Below are 23,690 nucleotides of genomic sequence, written 5' to 3' on the forward strand. Positions count from 1 at the left end.
ATTTTAAATTGCTTTATAACAACTGATTTCCTGATTTTTTTTCATTTTGTCTTTTCTCTGAAATCTGCCATGGTTTAAAAACAAACAAAAAGGGCAAAAGGAAATAAAAATGCCATTGGCCAGAAGACAGGGTGGAGAAAAACAAAAAAGACAAAAATAAACAAAACATCAAATATGAAAATTCTGAGAGATAATGCATTTATAAACACAGAAATGGTTACAACAAAGATGGCCGTGATGAGTGGGTATATATATATATTTATATATATATTTATATATAAATCCGTGTCCGGCAATTGACCGTGGCACCTAGGGAGCTAAGTCCAGTCCTTGTGTTTGCCCTGAACTCTCCCTTCTCTGCAACACCCTTTGTTTTGGGCTTTCATAAAGAACACAAAGCTCCCACAGCTCCTCTGGCTTTGGGACTGGGAGACCGAGTATAGGGCCTTGGCTGGCAGAGAAGGGGAGGCCCCAAGGAAAACCATAACCCACGCTTCTAAGCCACCCTTGACCATTTTGGGGATCTCTGGCCCCTTGGGGACCACATCTCAGCCCTTGCCCCTTTACAAATAAAGGGGGTCTGACCCCCACTGAAATCTCCCTCTTCCAGCATTAGGTAGGAAGTGAAGTGAGACCACGAGGGGAAGACGGCTCCCGCTCATCGGGGCGTGGGAGAAACCTCCGTTCTTTTGCAGGCAAGAACAGAACAGGAGGCTGGTTGCATTTAGGGCTCCCTTCTCTCAGAGATCTGGGAGGACCAGCCTCTAGTCTTCCACCAGCCCCAACTTTTGAGGATTATGAGGGTAACGAGAGGGTAAGTGCCCACACTGGAAACGTTTCTATGAGGTCATAGCAAATCCCTCCCTTGAGCACCAACCCCCAATTTTGAAAAGCTATGCTTGGAAGGGGAGGCTGCTGGATTACACTACCAGCTCCTTATTCCTTTGCCAATCAGGAGGGCTGATATTCCTTTTGAAGAGGAGTTGAGAATAAGCATGGTATCCTGTGTAGGAAGGCCGTGCCTGAGGCCCAAGGAGATGGAGGCAAGGCCTGTCAAGAAAGAAGACTTTTCCCACCAAGAGAAGTTGGAGAAAGAAGGGACCAGAACTTCTTTCCCCTCTTCCCAGTGGGTGGCAGCACAGGTCTCTACGAGCTGGCCAGGTGCTCCACCTGGATGGTGCTGGTGGTGACAGTGAGGCAGATGTCCTTATGATGCTCCGCCGTCTTATAGGGGGTCAGGTCAAAGGAACACTGGGGTGGAGGGTTGGGGTTGCTGTCCCCACCACCCCCACCCTGGGGGGCTGCCCCAGGGGACTGGAAGTGTGGTGGCTGTGGCTGCTGTTGCTGCTGCTGCTGCTGCGATGCCTGGGAGGCCTGGGCTTGAGCCTGGGCTTGGGCTTGAGCCTGGGCCTGGGCCTGGGCCTGAGCCTGAGCCTGGGCCTGGGCCTGGGCCTGGGCCTGGGCCACCGCCGCTGCCGCCGCTGCCGCCTGCACTTGTTGCTGGAGATCAGGAGGGTTGTGTTTGCGCATATGTTTCATAAGGTACGTTTCCTGAAGGAGATGTGAAAAAGAGTTGAGGGATTAAAGAGAAGAAAAGAGGTTACTTATAACTGGCATCCTGGGCTCTTACTTTACTTCAAATAGAGCCATACTTATACGGGGACATTCTGGAGCCACGGGCAAATTCTTTCCAGAAGACTCTTTCAGTGTTCAATACTGGGCAGAAAGGAGAGGGAGACCTTTGGAGTCACAGGGGGCATTCAGTTGGCACAGGGAAAGCGGTCATTTTCTCAAAGATCTTTGAATGGAACAACTTTACCACCTTTTCCTGGAGCCATTTAAAAAATCTTTCTCCCAAAACTGCAAGTTGCAAGTTGCATTATTTTGCCTTGTATTTAAGTAAAATTAAGAATCACCGCTTAGCCAAAAAAAAACCAAAAAACGAAACAAAACAAAACAAAGAATCATTGCTTAGCAATCTTTCTCTATAGGCTTAAGAGCTCAGGCATCCCCCTCAATTCCCGAGCTACATGTCTATGTCATTTCTGTTCTCTTTATCGATTCCGGTTAAGTTGGGAGCTAGGGAGCAAGCATATTCAAGGCAACAGCTCTTTATCCAGAGAGGTGGGGCGAAGTGGACCGTGTGGTCTCATAGGCCCAGAGGGAAGTAAAGGGAAGGCACTGCGCACTCACCGACGTGTATGCCCGACTACAGATAGTGCAGGTATACACCTTGGCATGCTTCACCGTATGCGTAGATAGGTGCACCTCTAGTGAGGCTGCGTCCGTGTACGCCCGGTGACAGTTGTGGCACTTGAAGGGTTTATCTTTGTTGTGCTGCCGCCTGTGGGACTGGGAAAATGAGGAAAGAATCAGGATGAGGACCTTGGGCTCTTCCTTCCTGCCTCTGTGACCTTAATGGAAAAGCCCCGAGCTGGGTGTCAGCCTTCCAGATTCTCTTTCCATCGGAAGGCAATGCAAATTGCCTTTTTTTTTTTTTATGTTTCTTTTTCAGGGAAAAGAGTGAACAGGGGAGGTGCAGACAGAGCAGACGGGATCCGAAACGGGCTCTGTGTGGACAGCAGAGAGCCCAATGCAGGGCTCGAATTCAGGAACCGTGTGATCATGAGCCAAAGTCAGATGCTAAACCGACTGAGCCACCCAGGCGCCCTGGGAAGCTGCTCAGTAAAACTTGAGGAGTTACAGGCAAAGGGAAGAGGTGTATGTATCTCCTGCAGCACATCCCAGGATCCTGGAAAGTGAGAAGGATGGCTATACTGGCTCCACCGGCCCGGTGGTTCCCAAAGCGAAGCGGAGGGGACACTAGGGAATACCAAGACTTTTCCACAGGGCCCCCAAAGTCAAAACTGCTTTCAAAATGATAATAAGACTATGTTGGCCTTTTCATGCTCATTCTCTCATGACTGTACAGAGATCACACAATGCGTGATGTCACAAAGACTGAACGCAGCAGGAAGGTAGCCATCTTCTGGTAAGCTAGACACTAAAAAACATGCAAAGTGTAAAACGATGCCATTCTTTCCATTTTGGGGGGAGTGGGCATATGTTTGGAAATAGGTTAATGTTAGTATGCAATGGGTTTGTTATCTTTAAATGAGTCACTAAATATGCTTTCAAGTTTTTCAGTTTTACATTCTCTGTACTCACATCAACAAAAACTCTTTGGGTTTCCCAATAATTATTAAGGGTGTAAACAGGTCCTGAAAAAGTTCAGGAACCACTGTACTAGTCAAATGGCACTTTGAGCCCAGTGTCAGACACAAGGCCTCATGTGGAAGGTGGAACATTTACCTGCAGATTGGAGAGCTGCGTGAAGGCTTTCTCACAGCCTGGGTGTGCACATTTGTATGGTCTGTCACCGGTGTGGATTCTGCATAGGATGAGAAAAGAAGAAAGGGAAAGGAGGTCAGCAAGGCCACTCAGGGATCAGTTCGTTCACAAACCTCCTCAAGGTCATGCCTGCCCTCCTACAGGAGTTCAAGCTGGGTTTCCAGGAGGTCCCAGCCTCAGCTCCTCTCTGACACGGATCACACCATAGTGCCTGATCTCTGCTCACTGTCTCCATCACTCAGTTCAAGCTGGGCTCCTCTGCCGGGGGAGGAGGAACCGGCAGCTTGGCAGCCAAGAGACAGGCAGTCCCTAATTTGGCATACAAGTCAGCGACTATAGTAGCTGTCCCTGATGAATGTTCAAAAACATACGGTGAACACACTGAAAAGAAACACAGAACACTTCTTCCTTGGCCCCCACAATACAACCAGAAGCTATGCCCTCAGCCTTGAGCACCACTCCCAGAAAAAGTTCTGGTGTCAAAGAACAGCAGAGTTATGCTAATTATGGAGAGCAGCAGTGATATTAATACTCATGGAAACTCCTTGGGGCTTTTCCGAGTCCAGCCCCCTAACGGCAGGAGATGCCTACTTTAGTACCAATTTGACCTCTTTCCCAAACACTACAGGGCCCTCCACTGAGATGAGCCAAGGACTTGAGGGTCCGCAGACACCTGCTACTTATCGGGGACTTCAGAACTATCTTTGTGACCAGCTGCTTTTCTGGACCTCCAGTATAAAATCTTGGAAACATCACAGGACGAGTCTGTCTCCTTGTGAGGAAAGCCCGACTTCTCCTCTTCGCAAAACAAGGTATCTGACCACTTTGAGAGGGATCACCATGTCCAGAAACAGCCAGGTGAGAAGGCCTCTGGCCAGTAAGAGTTTTGGATTGCAGTTCAACTTGAGATACTGATGAAGGATGTCATCAACTCTTCCAGGTGGCAGGTTCACTCCCTCCTAGTCACTCCAGATTCATGGGACAAACAGTGGGCATCCTTATGAAGCAGGAGCTTTTTCATTTCATTTGCCGGTTCTCTGTGATCATTTCAGACATGTTTCGTTCTCTTCTCTATTCCTGGCATCCCTCAGAGCCTTGCTTATTGCTGTAGGTGTCACCAGGCTGAGACCCAGCGAAAAAAGTCTGATTACATTTTCTGTTCATACATGGTGCCCTAAGGGCTAGAGGTATGGTCTTCTCCAACCAAATGCCCTTGCTTCGGCATCCAGGAGAAAATCTTGCAACATGTGCGTATTGGTGTTTTCAGGGAGAGAAATGAAGGCAGAAGTTGTCTCTGCTCCAGCTGAGTCTCTTCCTCCCAAGCCACACAGTCATTGCATCTCCCCAGCGCAGCTTGTGCCCCAGAAAGGTTCTCTCGAGCGTCCACTCCAGGGTTGTTGTTTCTTCTTCTCCCAGACGCCAGTCGTATGCTCCTCCGGCCAGGTCTCTCCCCCGCCCCCCGCATGCGGGTTGTTGTGTGTGTCCGGGGCGGGGGTGGGGAGGGCATGCCAGCGGGGCGGGGGCAGTAGCCCGCCACTCTCCCTTACCGTGTGTGCTGCTGGAGGTGGGAGAGCTGGCGGAAGGCCTTCTGGCAGTAGGAACAGTTGTAGGGCTTGGCCCCCGAGTGGATTCGGAGGTGCTGGGCCAGGTAGGAGGTGTTGGCGAAGGTCTTGGAGCAGTGCGGGCACTTGTGGGGCTTGATGGTCTCCGTGTGCATCTTGGAGTGGATCCTGCCGGAGAGGAGAGGAGAGGAGGGAAGGGGGGAGGAGGAAGCAGTTCGACACCACGGGCTCAGCTCTCTGCTGGGTGAAATGATGTTGCTTGACGGATGAGAGCACCCCCTCCTCCCTCCTCCCAAACATACTCCGGCCTGGAGAGGCTAATGGCGAGGACACCCAGATCTAGGTCGCTGCTGATCTTACGTCGGTGGCTAGAATGGCAGTGAGGTGATGCAGAGCCGCGGCCCCTGGCTCCTGGTAACCTTAACGGTCTCAGTCTTGTCAGCCCTCTGCTTTGTTCTAAGCTTACACACTCACCACATATACCCTGATTCCAAACAGTACTTTCAACAAAGACCAAATACCGCCTGTTCCCCATGGACCTGAAGTTGAATGCACACCTTGGCTCTGAACTGAAGCATACAGTATAAGCAGGGCCTGCTCTGCAGAAGATTTCCAAACACAAACAAAGAGAGAAACCACAAAAACTGTTCCAGACTTTGGGATTGGAGACCACAATTTCCCAGGCCCCTGCAAACTGCTAAAATACATAGTTTATTTTTCACAGACAGTAATGAGAGCGAACTGAGGCTCCCAAAGGGCAAAGTCACAAGGGAAAAAAGAAACCACGAGGACAGAAGAGAAGGCTCAGGCAACGTGGCCTTAGGGTAAGGGGTCTGCAGCTGGGTGATGGGATAAAACCAAGAGCAGCCTTACCGGGTGTGCTGCTGGAGGTGGGAGAGCTGGCGGAAGGATTTCTCACAGAAGTTACAACTGTAGGGCTTGGCCCCTGAGTGGATGCGGATGTGCTGGGCCAGGTAGGAGCTGTTGGCGAAGGTCTTGGAGCAGTGCGGGCACTTGTGGGGCTTGGTCTCGGTGTGTGACTTGGAGTGGATCTGCATCTCCGACTTTGAGTAGAATGTCAGTGAGCACATCCGGCACCTGGGCCAAGCAAGGGCAGCGGTTAGAACCTTCCCACTGACAGAGCACTGCTGAACCCTCCCTCCACTTCCACAGAAGCCAGCCTATCTGATCTCTCTTACTACAACTATGTTGTAAGGCCCCTGAGGGGAGGATCTGTTCTACTCCTCTTTATAGACTAAACTAATACAGACCCACACAATACAAATATTCAGTACATGTCTGCTGAGTGACTGGACTCCCTAAGTGTGTACAGAAACAAGAATTCAACCAGAAAAGACAGGAAAATCTTATTATCGGCTCTAGGCTGATGCGGATTTCATCGGGCCAGCAGTATCAGCTAACTTCTGTTTTCCTTCTGCCTGTAACTTTATTTCAGACTTTAAAAGAGAGCTCCTTCCCCCAACTTCCCATGCATAAAGTACATCTCTCAGGTATCTCCCAAGTTCCTGAGACGATAATGAGGACAAACTGACTACATTCCCCAGAAGGGCTTCTCTCCTGTCTCCTCAGATAATTGTCTTCTCTCAGATTCTCTCCTACTTCCTTTTTGCCAGTGATTCCTAGAGGGATAGGGGTGGAAAAGGATCGGAATTACGTGGAAGGGGCTTTTCGAAATCATATACATCTGGCCTCCACTGTGCATCTGATGTTCCACCGACCACCACCATCCCTGAGCCCCTTGGCGATAAAGTGAGGGAACCGCTTTTACAAAGAGCTGAGGTTGCTGTTAGAAGTGGGCTGTCGCCCTCAAACACCGAGGAGGAAAAGATTTGTGAAATCTTCCAAGCTTCCATGCCTGAGCTTCCATGCCAAACCTTTCCTCTTCCCTAGCACATGGAGCTCAAGTCAGCACTCGGGGATAACATCAACAGCAGCTGGTACACTTTCCCCCATCACCTGGTTGGTAATCCTTCCTGTTCTGACATTGCCCAACAGCATCAAGTAAGGAGGCCTCTGAGCAGGATAAGCCACAACTATTCAGCCTTTATCGAGGAAGTGCTATCTGTGTGTGAGCTGGAATGCTCTCATTCCTAAACAACCCCACAGTGCACAGTGTGAGCTGGCAGAAAGGGCAGCACCTGGAAGCCAGGCAACTGGGGAAAAAGTCCCTCTGCTTTGGTTCCTCCTCAACTTCTCCCTATCATCGGGGCTGGGGATGGTGCAGAGTGATGGTTTCGGCTTTTTTCGGATCCCAGGAGAAATCTTTAGAAAATAACTGAGATCACGACTAAAAAGAACTCTGCATTCCTCAGAGGAAAAAAAAAATATCACGGTACTTGGAGGTGTGGCTCCTATATTAATGTTTCCACTAAAATTCCAATCGTTAAGGTCAATTTCTATTTCCCTGGTCACTTGGTAACTATGAAGGAAATCCAATTCCCAGTTTACCAATCCTTGGCTGTTGTTTGGCTTGCCCAGCCATTATATGGGTGGTGGGGAGGTTCTGTTTATAGTTAGTATGGCCCAAAGGACACAGCCAATGTTAGTCTGGACACCTGGGCTCTACTCAGTGTTCGATTACAGGCTTGCTCATCAATCTAGACCTCAATTTTCTGGTCTGTAAAATGGAGAGATACATATCTGCCTCCAGGGCCAGCAAATACTCAGAACAAAGGTAAGCCAAGTGTTCTCTAATAATTCAATTGCACTAATGTTAACATACCAGTGCTGACGGATGAGCTCATGCTACTATACATTTCACTGAAGTCAGAAACTGGACACATTGTCACTTGAGGGGAACAGTACTGAAGATACAAAATAATTTCCCTTGGTTGCTAAAATTCCTCAGACAAGTGGAACAACATGTACCGTTTTAACTCAAACACAAGCTCATAGTTTGTGTGTGAGTGTGGAACACACAACTGCACCCTTAGTATGAAATTAACTATAAAAGAGAAAATAACCCTCTTCATCAAAGTTCAACTAGAGAATCCGCAAAACTTAAAGTCATAGACAATGGACTGGCAACAAAATAAGCCCTCTCGAAAGGTAGAAGGTACAGCAATGATCAGAGTAATGAAAATCATAGTTGCCATTTGTTGTTGTGCCTGATACTGTGAGGGCACCACACCCGTTAGGCACTTTAAACACACTGTCTCCACTCCTCACAACAGCCTAGCAAGCATTATCCCTGTTTTACAGAAAGGAACACGAAGGCTCAGAAAGGTTAAGTAATTTGCCAAAGGGCAAACAGCTATTCACTACAAAGCTATGATTCTAACCTAATTTTAAAGATTCCTCACACTAGAGGTATTCAAGGAGAGGCAGACTGTCATCTGCCAGGAATGTGTAGAAGACTAAACTACAGGGAAGAAACTGGATTAGGTGACCATTAAAGTATTTCCAACTGTGAAATGCTATGAAGCCAGATAAAAGAGTCCAAGTCTTTTAATGCAAGGTGTTGTAGCTGGAAAGAAATCTGACTTAGGAGTATTGTGGCAGTGGGCAGATAGCAGGAGGCAGAAAAGCTACCACCCCATATAGCTAGGTGCACAACTCCAGGGGGCACCATTCACATCCAACATACTAATGGGGCCCTTCTGGAAGCACACAGTGCAATGACCTTGTTCACAATAACAACTGAATTACCATCCCATTTTTTTCCCTAAGATACTAAAAAATAATTTCAAATACTCTTGATTTTCCCTCAAAAACACATGATAGATGGGGGCCATGACTGATCTTCCCATTTTACAGATGGGAACAAAGAACTAGAAATAAGTTGACTTGCCCAGACTAATAGAACCCTAGTCCAACAATACTCAGTCAAATGTCACTGACCACAGGAATGAATGTGGTTGACTCAAACATGCATGGAAATAGGGATTTTTTGTGATTAAAAAGACTGCTTTGAAAATTCAGAGTTCTGAGTTTCTGAAGAAATTCCATTCACCTAGAATATAATTAGGCGCCCTTAAATTTCAGTTTTCTTTAGTCACCTGGGTGTGGGGCCTCTCAAGACTTCCCAATACACTGAGAGTGTAGAAAATGCTACCAGGACTTCCTTCCAATTGCATATTCACATTTCTTCCCATAGACACACTTTGGGAAGTCCAGAAATAGCTTTAATGTGGGTCCAAAAAATAAGCAAGCAAAAAAACAAAAACAAAAAACAAAAACCACAAAACAACAACAACAAAAAAAACCCTTGACAGAATCAGAGGACCCTGATCCATGTGCAAAGCAGCATAGGATGTCAGGGACCTAGCCCATCAGTCTTACAACGACACACTTTATATAGGTGTATCTCCATGTCACAATGACCTCACTTTAAGCAAATACATAAAAATCCGGATTTATATAAAATAAAAGGGACTTTGATTTTATGAAATGATATATAGAAGATGCTTTTAAATGAATCAAACTTGTCAGGTACCTTTATAAAATGATATGATGTAAACATTTTCCAGGAACACTTTTATTGTATAAGGTGGGATACACCTGTAATAATAAAGCTGCAATGAACTTTCAGATTATGGGCTGGGATTCTGCAATGCTCAATACTTTCTACATAGCAACTCCCCTCCTCTTCACTTACAAAGAAGAACTTAAACACTCTGTAGTTGTGGCTACTCTCCACAGTAGACGTATACAGCAGAAATAAAAATAAATGCTAAATGACAACTATTTCTTATCTCTTTCTTCTGAAGTTCCCAACATTTCAAATCTTATCTGATATATACTCCCAACAAATGGGAGGCATAAACAGAATTCTCCCCATTTTACAGATGAGGAAACTGAGGCCCAGAGAGGGGGAAAGGACTTGCCCAGGGTCACACAGCAAGTTCGTGGTGGAGCCGGGAACTGAATCCATGAGCCCAAGGCTCTGTCCATTTCCTGTGCCGCAGTTCCCTTCGCTCCTAAAATGGGAACAACATTGCCCATCTCGGTACACTAAGGACAGACCCAGTCTCCCAGCCATGCACATCTGCCCCTGTCTGCACCAAAGCTGTGACAGTGGTTATCCCACTCTGTACACCGGGACCAAATTTCCCAAACCCACTAGGGCCCTTGATAGTTCTCAAGGGGATTAAAAGACTTGCAACTTTCAAAGGGCGGGGAGTCTACCTCTGTAATTATTTTCGTATAGCACCACATGCAAACAGAACACTTTTTTGGCAATGGACAACTTAAGGGAAGTCCAGAATCAAAATGACTTTCATGAATTAGAAAGTGAGCAAACAGGCACTTTATAAGCATATATTCCAAGGGCCAAAGGGTGATATCTTATTCCTCCCACCTTTTTATAGAGACCCCTCCCATCATCCCCACCATGCAGGGTCAGTGCTTAAATGTGGCCCAAGAACCAGTGGATGGCACACAGGTTAAGGTCAGGGGCTTTTCAGAAAAGTTTCTTAGAAAAATAGGAATGGAAAATGCAGAAAGCAAAAAGGAGCTGGAGACAGAGTCTGAAAGCCAGCCTAACACCTTACCATAAGAAAGAAACTCCATTATGTCATTCAAAAATTAGTCACTGCTGACTACCCCAAAAGGAAAGGAGTAAAATGGGTCTGCATCCTGGGGAAGAGTCACTCGAGAAGTGCTAAGAGCCCCACTTTCCTCCCCCACAAGAGAGCACCTGACATGCAAGTGGACCTGAGGTGGAAAGCTGTCGGCGTGGAGCCTGATCCGGGGCAAGACACAAAGGGGTAGGTGAGCTGAGACCGTGATCCTTGCCCCTCACTGCCCTGGCTCTGACTCTTACCTATAGGTCTTGCCGTCTTTCTGATGGTCATCGTCATCCTCAGGGGAGAGGACATAAGGGTCATTCATCTCAGGCAGCCCTGATTCCAGCATCCGCTTCTTCTTCCGGCCCCGAGGGGGCTTAGGAGCCACATTGCCACCTCCACCACCACCTCCGCCTCCTTCCTCTGTTAGGGTTGATGCTACCTTCTTGGAGAGGTCAGGGACCACCTGCAGGGCTTGTGAGCCAGGGGGAAGAGCTGAGACAATCATGGGAGCCGAAATGGGGAAGGTCTGAGCTGATGAGGCTGTGGTCACAAGGGAGCCTGAGGGGGACGTGATTACCAAACCGGGACCTAGGATTGGGAGAAAAAGGAGATGGTGTCATGTTGTCCAGTCCTGATCCTAATCCTATTTAATTTCCCCCCAGATCATTGTCTAATCAACCCCTCACCACCGCCCCCCCAGCCCAGAGTATATAGGAAACCCCAAACCCTATAGAAAAATAATGGTCTCCTAACCCCTGTCCCCACCCCACCCCCAGTAACAGTGAGATTTACCCCTTGATTGACTCCCTTCTCTTCTCCACCTCTGAGAACAGGAGACTCCTTGATTCAGAGAAGGAAAGAATGTCACCTCCTCAAAGGCAGGGACCGCATCTTCTACTTCTTTGTATCCCCCACAATGCCTAGCGCATTGCTAGGCACACAGTAGGCACTTAATAAAAATGTGATTGAGTAATCAAACACATATCCCACTCCCCATGTCCTTGGAGCCCTCCAGCCTGGGGTACTGATCATGGAAGATCAACACCTCAGATTGGAGAAGAGCAGAGTGGCTCACCAGCAGTCATCAGTCCTGTAGACGGCACAGGGACCACGGTGATGTTCTGGGTAACAGACGCCTGGCTATGTGGGGTCAGCTGGTCTGACTTGGACTCTGTGTCCATACTGATGCCTGAGGGCAGGGACACGGAGGCAGGCACTGTCAGCAAGGTGGGGTAGTGGGGTGGAGCCAGCCCACAGCCCTTCTCCGGCAGCAGCTGATCCTTCATCTTGTTGATGAACATCGTGTTCTCAATCTAAAAGAAAAGGAAAGGGGAGGCGAGCGGCCTCTTCAGAAAGAACCTGGTTTTGTCTGTTCCCCGAGCTCTTTACGATGTCCGTCCTCCAAGGAGTAAATAGTTCATATCTTTGTGCTTCCAGAGAAGCCAAAACAGAAACGCTAGAATTCTCGGTGGTGGGGGACCTGGTGAAGCAGCACGTGATTTATCTTGCTTCAGTCTCCACAGTACTAGAACTCACTACTCAAAAGTTGAAAAAAGTACATGACAGGGAAGGAGGAGAAAAACACCACCACCACCTACCTGTCCTGAGACTGTGGGGATAGAAGGCCAGAAGTACGGGTTAGAATTGAAGTGAGATTCTTCCATTCTACCTGAAGAAAGAAAGAGAGATCACATCATAGTGAGGAATAAATCTGAAGTAACCTGGCAACCGAGAAGGAGACAATGAGGAGTTCCTGACCTCCTCTTCAGGACCTGACCACATGGCTGAGAATCTGCGGTGAAGATCTCTGGATCTACCATATTAGTTCTAGAGAGCCACTCAGCATGAAATCCAACAGAGCAACAGAGCCTATCCTTCTCAAGATGCTGGTGGAAGAACTTAAACACATCTCGCTTAACCACAGAATGTCTTCCATTAGAAAGAGACTCAGTATTACTTTTCTTCGGTGACAAAAAGAGGAGCTGAAGGCATGAGCAGGGAAGGGATGTACCCAAGGTCACACAAAGCAAATCACTGACTGGCTAAAAAACAGTCGGGGTACCTATCCCCGCTCTTTTCCTTTATCCTTCAAACATAGCTTCCTTGGGAAAGAGTTTCAAGTGACATACCTGTCATTCTACACAGCTAGGCTGGAACACAAAATGCGCAGGGGAATTAAAGAGCAAAATTGGCAGGAAATCACAACCAAGATATTTTCTGAGTACCAGATGCTACCTGGGGACCATGCCCCACTGATCCCACCAAGGTCCAAGAACACCCACGGTGCCACACTGGGTACCACACATGCGAAGCCAAGCAGTGAGAACCTGGAACTACCAGTTTAAAAGAGGGTTCCAGTGCCGGGAGTAGCAGCACCCCACATCTCTACCTACAGGGATTCAGAATAGGGACAACAGTGCACCAAAACACATACACAGTACTAGACTCCTGCTCTGTATATCTCACACATGATGCTTCTAAGCGTTCAAATTCTTCTCTGTATGTGGATGATAATTAAGCTAAAACTTTGGGAGGAATAAGCAAGAAAAGTAACCCTCAGAATCATGATGGGTACAGAACCTAGGCATCCCACCGCTCATTTTCCCACTCTGATCACTTCTCCTAGCAAGACCGTATGTTAACTGCAGTTATTCAAGAACAGCTTCCCCAAATTCTGGATCCAGCCCAGCAGAAGGCAGGTGAAGAGGGAGTAAGAGACTGATGGAATGGGGAAATGACGAACAACAAGAAATAAACATTATCGTTATGCTGCTTTTCGAACCAGAAGCAACCAAGATTCAGGTGGGAAAGAAGGACCTGTGGCTTACAGCCATGGGGGGTTCCTGCTGAGGATGTTCTGGAGGCAGATAGATACCAGAGCTACTAAGTGCTAGAAGGTACACTGGACACAGAAACAGGTTAGAAGTAGATTAAGGAAACTAAGAAAGATCTGTAACAAAGGAGGAGAAACAGAACGGACATCACTCTAGACGTAACCGCATTCCTTATCCTTCTCCAGAAATCTCATCACATGTTTTGCTCTATTAAACAGCACTCTCAATGTTCATAAAACCTATAAAGGGAAGCACTACTGAATTTCAACCTACTCTTTCCTAAAAAGTAGCAGAGGAGAGGAATGCATCAAATCTGACTACAACTTCACACAAATAAGGCTCATTATTAACTGATTTGAGGATCAACCCCAGACAAATCCTGCTCCCCAACTCATAAAACACATCAGAACAGTCTCCAAAACAGGTGCTAACCTTTTCCTTCCAGCATTAACTTTAGCATTAACTTCCAGCATTAACTCAGGTCCTTCTTAGGCAACAGAAATCAAGAAATGATAGGGGCGCCTGAGTGGCTTAGTTGGTTAAGCGTCAAACTTTGGCTCAGGTCATGGACTTGCAGTTTGTGAGTTCGAGCCCCTCATTGGGCTCTCTGCTGTCAGCACAGAGCCCACTTCAGATCCTGTCTCCCTCTCTCTCTGCCCCTCCCCTGCGTGCACACGTGCACTGTCTCTCAGAAATAAATAAATAAACATTGAAAAAGAAATGACCAAATCCCAGTTTGAGGGGATCCAATCTTGCCGAGCTTTTTGGGAAGCAGAGATCACATCTTGGACCTACCCATTGTCTCGAAGATAGGACTCATCACCCAGTAAGCAATTCTGTATTTAGTAAACTGAAGGACACTGGACTCTGTACACACAGATTTTGAAAACAATGCTAGGGGCTCAAACCATAACCCACAACCCCCATCTGTCTAACCTTCGAGCTGAGAGAAATGATACAGAAAAGTCATGACATACGGTGGAAATGAAGTAGAGAATTAGGCCAGAGAATAAAGAAAGGAGGATCTAATTATAATTTCCCCCTAAAAAGTCAAGGAAGTAAACACACTACGGATGTGAAAATTTAGGAGGCAGGAACTGAAAGCCTGAAAATAATATCTTCAGATAGAATTCCTGTGTACAATGCCCCTCCTCACCAAAAAAGATTACATCCACTCATATTGTCCTACAAGTGGCTCAGGAGAAAGTTTCTGAGGGAAATAGACCCTGCAGGTTCTTATAAAGGGGACATACAAAGTGATGTGGAGGACAGGACAAGGTCAACATCACCATCAACATCTATTAAGTGCTTATTGTGTTCAGGGCACTGTTCTAAGCACTTCACAACTATCGTATCATTTAATTACCACAGCAATTCTATGAAGTAGGTACTGTAATCCCCATTTTTCAAATGAAGAAACTGAAGTCACAGAGTCAAACAGTAAATATCAGAAAAGAGATCTGAATGCAGATACCAAAGAGCCAGTTAAGAATGGGGGTGCTACAAGAGACCAAACCCTACAACTGAAGTACATACTCTCTGATATTATGACTTGATGCATCAATTAAAATTTACAACACGTCCAGGAATGGATTATACATTTTCCATGTAGTTCTCTATAAATGTTTCCAAAAGTGGAATTTTGGTAAGAGCAAAATGTAGTTAAAGATGATAGTTTCTGTTCACAACCTGTAAGACTTCACTTGGCCATTAAGATAACTGATTTTAGAATGATGGAATCGGGAGGAGTCTGGGTGGCTCAGTCGATTAAGCATCCAACTTCGGCTCAGATCATGATCTTGTGGTTCATGGATTTGAGCCCCGCGTGGGGCTCTGTGCTGACGGCTCAGAGCCTGAAGCCTGTTGTGGATTCTGTGTCTCCCTCTCTCTCTGCCCCTCCTCTGCTTGCACTCTCTCTCTCTCAAAAATAAATAAACATTGAAAAAACAAAACACCTTAATGATGGAATCAGAGTAAAAAGAACAGACCATCCAGAGGGATAAACTGAATAAAAGATTCCTCTGCTTCCCTGGATACCCAGTCTGTCCCTCTGCTTTGGTTCTTAAGAGAACAAAACTGAAGATCAGAAAACCACAGCTAGTCCTAGGACAAAATGATAAATGTGCCTTGTGGGCTTCTGATAAATAAGTCCACCCAAAAGAAGGGTACATGGAAAGTTCTGCTCACCCAACTAGAAGCAATATTTGCCTGCAAAGTGACATCTGAGAAATGCTATACTACTGTTCTAAAAAGGCTGACTTAGATCTCTGTATTCCTGAAATGAGATCAAATGGAGAGCCAAGAAGGAAGGCTCTTGCCAGAATACCATGTAAATGGCGCCCCCTGGAGTTGTGTAACAGGGCAACAGGTGCCAGATCACTCAAATAGCTGTTTACTGTCCACTTTACCAATTAACCTCTTAACTTTCTATCTTTCTTCTTTTTTTTTTTTTTAATTTTTTTTAATGTTTTATTTATTTCTGAGACAGAAAGCGACAGAGCATGAGCAGGGGAGGGGCAGAGAGAGAGGGAGACACAGAATCCAAAGCAGGCTCCAGGCTCTGAGCTGTCAGCACAGAGCCCGATGTGGGGCTCGAACTCACAGACCCCGAGATCATGACCTGAGCCGAAGTCGGAAGCTCAACTGACTGAGCCACCCAGGCGCCCCATTAACTTTCTATCTTTCATGGAGGAACTCTCCCCAAACCATCCCAACATCCAAGCAGGTATATACCAACATTCTTAACACCTGAAGAAGCCCAATGATAGTACAGGGAAACCTCATTTCTACATAGAGTGCCACTTTTGATGATTATGCCAACATTTTAATAATAATAAAAAGAACTAGTTTACCCTACATTGGGAAGGAAGTGAAAGGCTTTTATTATAGACCCAAAGAACAGGAAAGAAGGAAAAACAATAGGCAGAAAGAATGCTGGCAGATTAAAAATCTGAGTTCTAATTTCAATTTTACTATTGCACTATACCTCAACTATCCTGTTAATATAAGGTTTACTACAATTAAGTTGGATGGTATTTTTTTTTCAGAGGGTCAGAGAACTACATATTTCTTTTCCAATCTCAGACAAAATCTCAAAAGCACCGATGAGGTGCAGAAAAAAGACGTTAAGTAACACCCATGAAACGTTTAGTAGGACTTGAACTCTTGCACCAGAGCTTTGTCCATCTGTCCACCCTTCCATAGTGCCACCCGCCATCCAGAAATAAAGATGTCACTGCCTGCAGCATGTGGTTTTTGGTAGACCTGGTTAAGACCACCATCTCTTTCCTGGTACTTACTACATTCTCTACAATTGTTGTTTTTCAAATAAAGCACAGCATTTCCTCAGGAAAGCAATATTCTCTTAACACAGCAAACTTTTACAAAATCTTGAAAGACTTGTGCCAACCAAGTGCAGTAGCTGGAGAATGAACCTAGAAACTAAGACTTCTGGAATTTAATTCTAGGTCCCACATCAGTGGTTGACTCTGAATAATTTATCATTCTACTAAGTTTCTATCTGAGTAGAGGATGGAGGAGAATAAACCCCTTAAAACAAATTCCTAAGGTATATGGTGATGGGAGGCAGTTAAAAAAAAGGGGAGGGGGGTTAAATAAAATGCTTTGAAGTGTTCCTGAATGGAAGAGAGTTAGAGAAATACTTCCACGTGATGAGCACTACCAATGACAATCACTGACAATTACATAAAAACCACATAATGACAAAGGTACTACCCAAAAGTATCAGATCTATAGCCTACAGCTTAGTAATCATCAACTAGAAGTACAAACAATAGAGATGCAAAGAACAATCAGCTCAAATTCAACTACAGAAAGAACTTGACTCAGAGATCTCAGACACTCTAGTGAGAAAAACTCCCAAAAAGCACAATTGTAGATAGGCTGCAATATTAGCTAACAACTTGAAGAAACACAGACAATGACTCCCCCCGCCGCCTCAGTAAGGAAACAAAATCTCTTTCCTCCAGTTCTAAGGACATTCAAGAAGGACCATCCCAATAGAACTTGGGGCCTTCCTACTACCTGTGAACTCTTCCAAGTACAAAATAAACCAGAACAGGTTTATCCCAAACACACCAACAGAACCACTACCACCCCACAGCTGTTAATCTGAGCCAGCAACTTCTATCCTGGGGACTGCTGGACCAATGGTACTCAGTACCCTGTGGGAAGAAGGGCACAGTGGTTCCCCTGGTCCTGCCCATGCCATTATAAATGATGGATCCAGGAAATGTGAGGCCATAAATAAATAAATAAATAAATAAATAAATAAAGTGGGCAGGGGAAAGGGGGCGGGGCAGTTGGACGAGAGGGGATATGCACGTAATATTTAATCATCAACTTGGCTCAGAAACCTATGGGAAATAAATTTTATAAACCAGCCTGCAATCGGTTCTTAGAAGACACTTCTATGAGCTTGGAACTCAAACTCTTTTGGGTCTCAACATTGTCATTTTCAGAGTACCTAACACACTATCCCCATCAAGCTTCATATTTTGAATTCTTGCAGACCTAGTTCTGGAGTCCACTCCATACAACTTTATCTACTTTACTTCCAACTACCCACAAACCACGTTTTTTGTTTTTTGTTTCTTTTTTTCCTGAAAACTTCATCCTGACACACCAAATTAAAATAACCCTGTGTCAGATTCTAACCACTCAACAGATCCACCCGAAGCACTCCACTGCGATATTGAGAATATGAACCCCACGCTAAACTCAACTCTGCTTGTTCCAAATACAGGAAAACAATTCCGTAAGCTTTACGACAAGGACCACACTGGAGACTGGGGCCCATTTGTCCCCAAAGCAGAATAAATTTCTCCTCTGGACACAATGTAACCCCGCTTAGTGATTTCACTTGAGCATTTCATAATTCATTTCTGAGTACTAGTGGGAATGGATGAGATACAGCGCTACCTTTTTACGCAAAAACTTCCTGGGTATTGTCAGGAGATAATTTTTCTCTCCCAGCTAACACCAGTATTACAATTGCTATTACTTGAAGAATTCTGTCACAGTGTCCCCAAGAAGCCCATTTAATCATGACCCCTTCTCCCCCCAATCCAGAAAAGCCATTAAGCCAAAATTGTCTTACCCTCTCTCTCTCTTCCTCCTGTCGTCTTATTCCTTCTCCTTTCCAGGGCTCCTGAACTTTCTGTGAACAAATTGTCTGGGTTACAGGGGCCAGTAAGGGTGCAGCCACCTGAGAACTGCGAAGAACCTCAGGAATTCTTGGACTGTCAGCAGTTAGTCTGGAAAGCAGGCGGACCCCCAACCAGCAATCCAAAGATGCAATCGTATAATAAGGAGTGTAGTGCCACCCACTATGTGGATACAGGGAAATAAATCCAATTCTCAGGAACTAAGATGAACTCTATCACCAGTGCTTGGGTTCCACTCCTGGGCTCAGGCACTGGTTCTTCTTCGTTCCACAGGGCCACAGGTAACCAGGGGTCAGAGAACAGAAGAGGTGGCAGAAGAGAAGGGCCCCTGCCCCTGAGGACTGGCTCAGAAGGCAAAGCTGAAGACTAGGGGGATGCACAAGCCCTTGTGTCAGGCACAGTGCCAGTTCAGGCCCAGCCACTTCCTCTGGCCTCCCCCCCACTTCTACGAGGACTTCGCCCCTGCCTACCCAAGGCCTTGCGCCAAGAAGTACCTCCCTCAGCCTGCACAGTGGTCTATCTACTGGAGACCCCAGCTGTTCCCAGAAAACCTTCGCTCCCCTGAGACAGCCCCTGGGAGCCTCCTCCTGATGTCGCCCCCCACCCCTTCCTCAAACACCCTTCTTTGGGACGTCCCTCCTTCCCCTCCAGGGAGCTGAACTCTGCCACCCACCAGACAGACACCCGCCCCCTAAGCCCCCCCATTCCTCCCCATCGCCCGCTCCTCCACAACCACTTCCGGTTCCGGGACGGACACACATACAGTCACACCGAGGACCCCCCCCTTCCACGCCCCCCCAAGGAAAAGGGGAGGGGGGAGGAGCAGAGAGCTTGGCGCGCGCCGGCAGCAGCGGCGCGAGACTCACCCGTCGGCGACGGCTGCGGCGGCGCCAGAGCCTGAGCCAGAGCGCGGGAGGGGCGGCGTTTGCTGGGAAAGGAGGGAGCCGAATGGGGCGGGAGGACCAGCAGGGGGCGAGGGGAGGGGGGGAGCGCGAGGCGGTGCGCGCGGGCACGCACTTTCGGCGCGAGACAGACCCACACACTCACACGCACGGAATGCGCGCGAGACACCCGCAGGGCGGGGGCGCGAGGCAGTGGGTGGCCCCCTCCCTCCCTCCCTCCCCTAACACTCACCCGGAAGTGGTGCTGCAGCTCGTGCTCCCGAGAACCCCGATTCCTCCACGCCCCCTCCCTCCCTCCCTCCCCCCACGGCCTCAGAGTAGAGCTGCGGCGGAGAGAAGGCGGGAGCGCCGGAAACGAAAAAGGGGGGAGGGAGGGAAATGGCAATGCAGGGGGGGCGGCAATGGGAAAAGGGGGGGGAAACGCAAAGGTCGAGTCACTTCCGGGAGCGGCAGAGCACATCCGGCGCTGCCTGCGCTCCGACATCCTCAGGGCAGAAGTTACGACTAGTAAGGGCGGAAGTGGCTTCTGCCCAGCGACGCGGTAGAGCCCTGTGTGGATGTGACGTCACAACGGAAGCGAAGGCGGGTTCCGTTAAGGGCAGAAGTTGAACCTTCAGAACTGCGGTCCCGGGCTTCCGGAAGGGACTTCTGGGGAAGTGGGAGGGTGGAAACCGACCGGTTTATGAATTATGCATCAGGTACGAGAGGAGGTAGGAATTCTTAAAACACTATGGGTCCGTTAACCTTCCGTCAGCGTAGAATAGGTTGATATAGGAAGTTACCATTATTTTTTGTTACACTCTTAAGAATGTCTCCATGCTTTGAATATGCCGGAAAGGATAAGGATGTGTCACCTGTTTTCTTGAGGTCCCTACTTAGGCCCGAAGAGTAACTGGTAACCTCTCCCTGACCACATCACGTACTCTTGGCTTTGGGTTTCTATGTTCTTGTTGCCTTCGTCCACGTCTCTATCTCCTCACGCTGCTTTACTTTTAAATATTGTACTCGCCACCACCTGATATTATATTGTTTGCTGTCCACCTCTTCCCGTTGGAATATCCGAGTCCGTGAGGGCAAGGGCTTGTGAATTGTTCACCGCTGTATCCTCAGAGCCTGGCATTTAGTGAGTGGTCAGTAAACGTTTGTCGTCGCATAAATGAACACTTACTATGAACTCTTTTAAGGAAGCCTTGCCGGATTGCTTGAACGTATAAATGGTTCCCTTTCTCTGAATTTCCACAGCATTTAGTCTGTACCTTTTGTTACTCTTTTAACTATTTCGTATATAGGACTCTTCAGCAAGCTTGTCAGCTCCTCAGGAAATAAACGGTCTCCTACATGGTATCCTTCCCACTGCTTTGCTGAGAACATAGTAGATGCTGAAGAAATATAAGCTATTTGAGTAAATGAATGCTGCCTCCAGCCTGCTCCCTGATCTGACCAGAATCCCCCTGGGCTGAGCTCTATTTTGACCGCAGCAGTTGAAGTCCCTCCTATTGACAGCAATAGTTCCTTGCTTAGAAAGCAAAATAACCCTAATAGAAACAGTTGTAATGTCCACCTTACAGATAATGAAAATAAGATTGTGAAGATTTAAGTGATTTTTTTTTTCAAAGTCACAGCAAGGAAGTTAGCAAAGGACACCTAAAAATATTAAGTTAAATGTTTAAATAGAAGATATGTTTCTTTGGTTTGTAATTGTAGTTTGTATCCTTTTGGAAGTGTCTACTCTCTTGATCACATTTTTGAGCACTCATTCTATGTTAAACTGAGTAGCAACAGTTGGCAGGATAAGATCTTAGGGGCTCAGTTGTGACCAGACCTAGTTGCTACATGGGTTAGAAATTGCTGATTCCAGAAACGTCGACTTTGAAGGCTGAGATAGAGAAGTGGGAGCAAAATAATGGTGATCACTCTCAGTCCCAGTTCTCATCTTCTTCTTTTCCTGTTTACATTAACGGGTGCTCCCTGAGCCTCAGTGTCAACAACTGTCATCCCTTGCTCCTGCCCTTGCTGTAAGAAGCAAGTTTTAAGTGCTTTGAACTCCTTAGAGAAGAGCTTTAGAGATAAATGTGGGGCGTAGGGGGAGGAGGGCTGTTAATTTTAGCCTGGGGTTTTCCAGCTGGCACGCTGTTTCCATCTTGAATCACTTCCACACCCTGAGCTCTGCCTGGGAGATCCCTCCTCCTGGGGGCTTCCCCATTTCCTGGTTTGGTCTGAGCCATAATGGTAAGCATTCCAGAAAAATGCTTAAGAGAAGCCTGGCTGAGTCATTTGATGCACAGCTCAGGAGGCAAAAAAAAAAAAAAAAAAAAAAAGCATAGTGATGAGAGACGTTGGTCCCAGTGGTGCTTGTGAGGTGTGGCCTCCAAGAACCAAAAGGGTAGTGTGGCCATTGTTTGAGTTCTATAACTAAGCAATGACTCTGCCTCTACCACTTACAGCCTGCAAGGACCTCCAAAGGCCCCATAGTCTGTTTCACCTTTATGAGTGATAAAGGTTAAGATCTGTCCCCATGGCTGCCCAACGCTTCATAGTCATCACTACAATGTGATTTGGTTTGAGATATTTCCTTCAGAACAATTGGAAAGACTAGGACATCTCCTTTCTCCTCTGTCTTTCCCTGCCTTCTGACTTTCCATGGGGAAAGAGGATATTTAGGGAGAAGGAACAGGTGAGGATTTCCCAGTGTCTTGCTGGTGTATTTTAATTTATTTAAATTTAGAGAAACAGCAGGCTAATCAGGCAATAATTAATTCCCTCTTCATTAGGGGCCTTCATGCGTGCCTTTTGCATATGGATGAGCCTCGGGGTCACACTGTCCCTCTGAAGAGTTACAGTTGCAGAGAGTGAGAGAGCCCTGGTGTGCTCTCCAGGCACTTGAGCTCCTCCCCCTTCTAAGCCAGTGCTCCTCTTCTCCCCCACCCTCACCTGACAAGGACTAGATTCCTGGGGGGAATCCACCTCGGATCCCTCCCTCACTGCCCCCCCCACACACCCATGTCCTCAGCACCTCTTCCTGCACCCTCGTGTTCCATCCAGCCCTCTCCCTTCCCCCAGCTCCTGCTGGGATCTCTTCAGGTCCCACTAGGTTGACTGTGAGCCCTCCTCAGCAGCTTGTTGGCTTTGCACCTCTGCTTTTAGTTGGTTCATCACTCCTTGGCCCTGCTCTGCCTTTTTCCTCTGTAGCAGTCTGTTTTTCTTAGGGAGTCTGATCCTCTGACTGCACATACTGCTCTGGTCCTGAGAAATAGGCTTCCTCCTCCCCACTTACCATTGTGTGCAATATGGATTCAGCCACACTTCCTCGAGTACACAATAAAACTCCCCAACACCTAAAACACACCTACCAACACCCATACCGTCCTAATTGAAGCTGCAAAGATAAACACATGGAGGTGGTCAGAGTCCAGGGCAGCCCAGCTCTGGCACATTACAGTCTCCTCTCCGGCCTGGAGCTCCCCATTTCTAGGGAGCAAGTGGGGCACAGATGGGGGCGGGGGAGAAATGGGACCTGGGTGGTTACCATGGCAACAGAGCCTAGCAACAGCTGAGAGGCTGATGTGTGGGCTTTCGTAGGGCTGTCACTAGAGCCAAACCTAGAATGGGGGCTCAGAGGTGACTTGATCCCAGCTGGGCAGCCTGTGTTCCCTCCCCCAAATATACCCCTTGATTCCACTCCCACACCCTAGCAGTGTCTCTCTCTCAAGAGAGAGCAGAGTGGGGAAAGCTAGTGAGAGTTAACCACAGGGGTTCCGGTGCTGCACATCTTTTGGGGGGGCAGCTGTGGATGCGGGCAAGTTAGGGAGCAAGGCTCAGATAAACCAGGCAGAGCAGCCTCCTCCCTGTGGCCCCTCCCATCTCCTCCCCATTGCTCCATTTTTTTCCTTCTCCTTTCACCCTTCACCCTCCATCTGTCTTATCAGCTCTCTCCTCCTTGTCTTGCTTGCTCCGTTGCCTGTCCCTGTACATAATTTTCCCTTTCCTCTGTCTTCTTTCTCATGGTCTCTCTTGACCTTCACCGGCAAGTTAAAGGCAAGCCACTCTTCTAGTTTCTCCTCCTGTTCTGGCTGCTCCCTTCAGCTTCTTCCATTCTATCCCAGGTCAAAGCCCCAGAATCCTAACTCCAGGTTAAAGCAGGCCAGGTCACACTGGGGCTTAAGAGGTTTCCCCCCCCAGCCCACCCACCCACCACCCTTCTTTTCCTCCTTCCTGGCTTCCTGTTGCTCCTCTCCTTCTCCCCTCTCCCCTCTCCAGGGTTCATAAGCAGAACCAGGGGACTCAGGTATCTTGCAAAGGCTTTATTTGAAAATTTTGAAACTTA

General features: G+C 47.3%; 1 protein-coding gene across 12 annotated transcripts; it reads right to left on the reverse strand.

Moving 5' to 3' along the window:
• Positions 1-181: 181 nt before the first annotated feature.
• On the reverse strand, positions 182-19,793 carry ZNF384 (zinc finger protein 384). Of its 12 annotated transcripts, XM_060658560.3 has the most exons (13): positions 19,599-19,793; positions 19,331-19,392; positions 18,398-18,457; positions 12,043-12,113; positions 11,520-11,757; positions 11,237-11,284; positions 10,699-11,032; positions 9,761-9,853; positions 5,787-6,011; positions 4,899-5,081; positions 3,313-3,391; positions 2,194-2,352; positions 182-1,551 (listed from the first exon to the last, which is right to left on the reverse strand). In XM_060658560.3, the coding sequence occupies exons 4-13, from the start codon at positions 12,106-12,108 to the stop codon at positions 1,147-1,149; spliced, it is 1,830 nt and encodes a 609-aa protein (XP_060514543.2). In that variant the 5' UTR covers positions 12,109-12,113; positions 18,398-18,457; positions 19,331-19,392; positions 19,599-19,793; the 3' UTR covers positions 182-1,146. The 12 variants fall into 12 exon arrangements, with proteins under 12 accessions (XP_060514543.2, XP_060514541.2, XP_060514540.2 ...); XM_060658558.3 differs by lacking the exon at positions 19,331-19,392 and having other exon boundaries at positions 19,599-19,782; XM_060658557.3 differs by lacking the exon at positions 19,599-19,793 and having other exon boundaries at positions 19,331-19,585.
• Positions 19,794-23,690: the final 3,897 nt, after the last annotated feature.

The sequence above is a fragment of the Panthera onca genome, chromosome B4 (assembly GCF_046562875.1).
Source record: "Panthera onca isolate mPanOnc1 chromosome B4, mPanOnc1 haplotype 2, whole genome shotgun sequence".
Lineage (NCBI taxonomy): Eukaryota > Metazoa > Chordata > Mammalia > Carnivora > Felidae > Panthera > Panthera onca.

Coding starts and splice junctions, on each gene's coding strand:
- ZNF384 (XM_060658560.3), bottom strand. CDS start 12,108: ATGGAAGAATCTCACTTCAATTCTAACCCGTACTTCTGGCCTTCTATC. Junction 11,285..11,519: donor TACAGGACTGATGACTGCTG/GTGAGCCACTCT, acceptor CTCTGAATCAAG/GAGTCTCCTGTTCTCAGAGG. Junction 2,353..3,312: donor CGCAGCTCTCCAATCTGCAG/GTAAATGTTCCA, acceptor TCATTTTCCCAG/TCCCACAGGCGGCAGCACAA.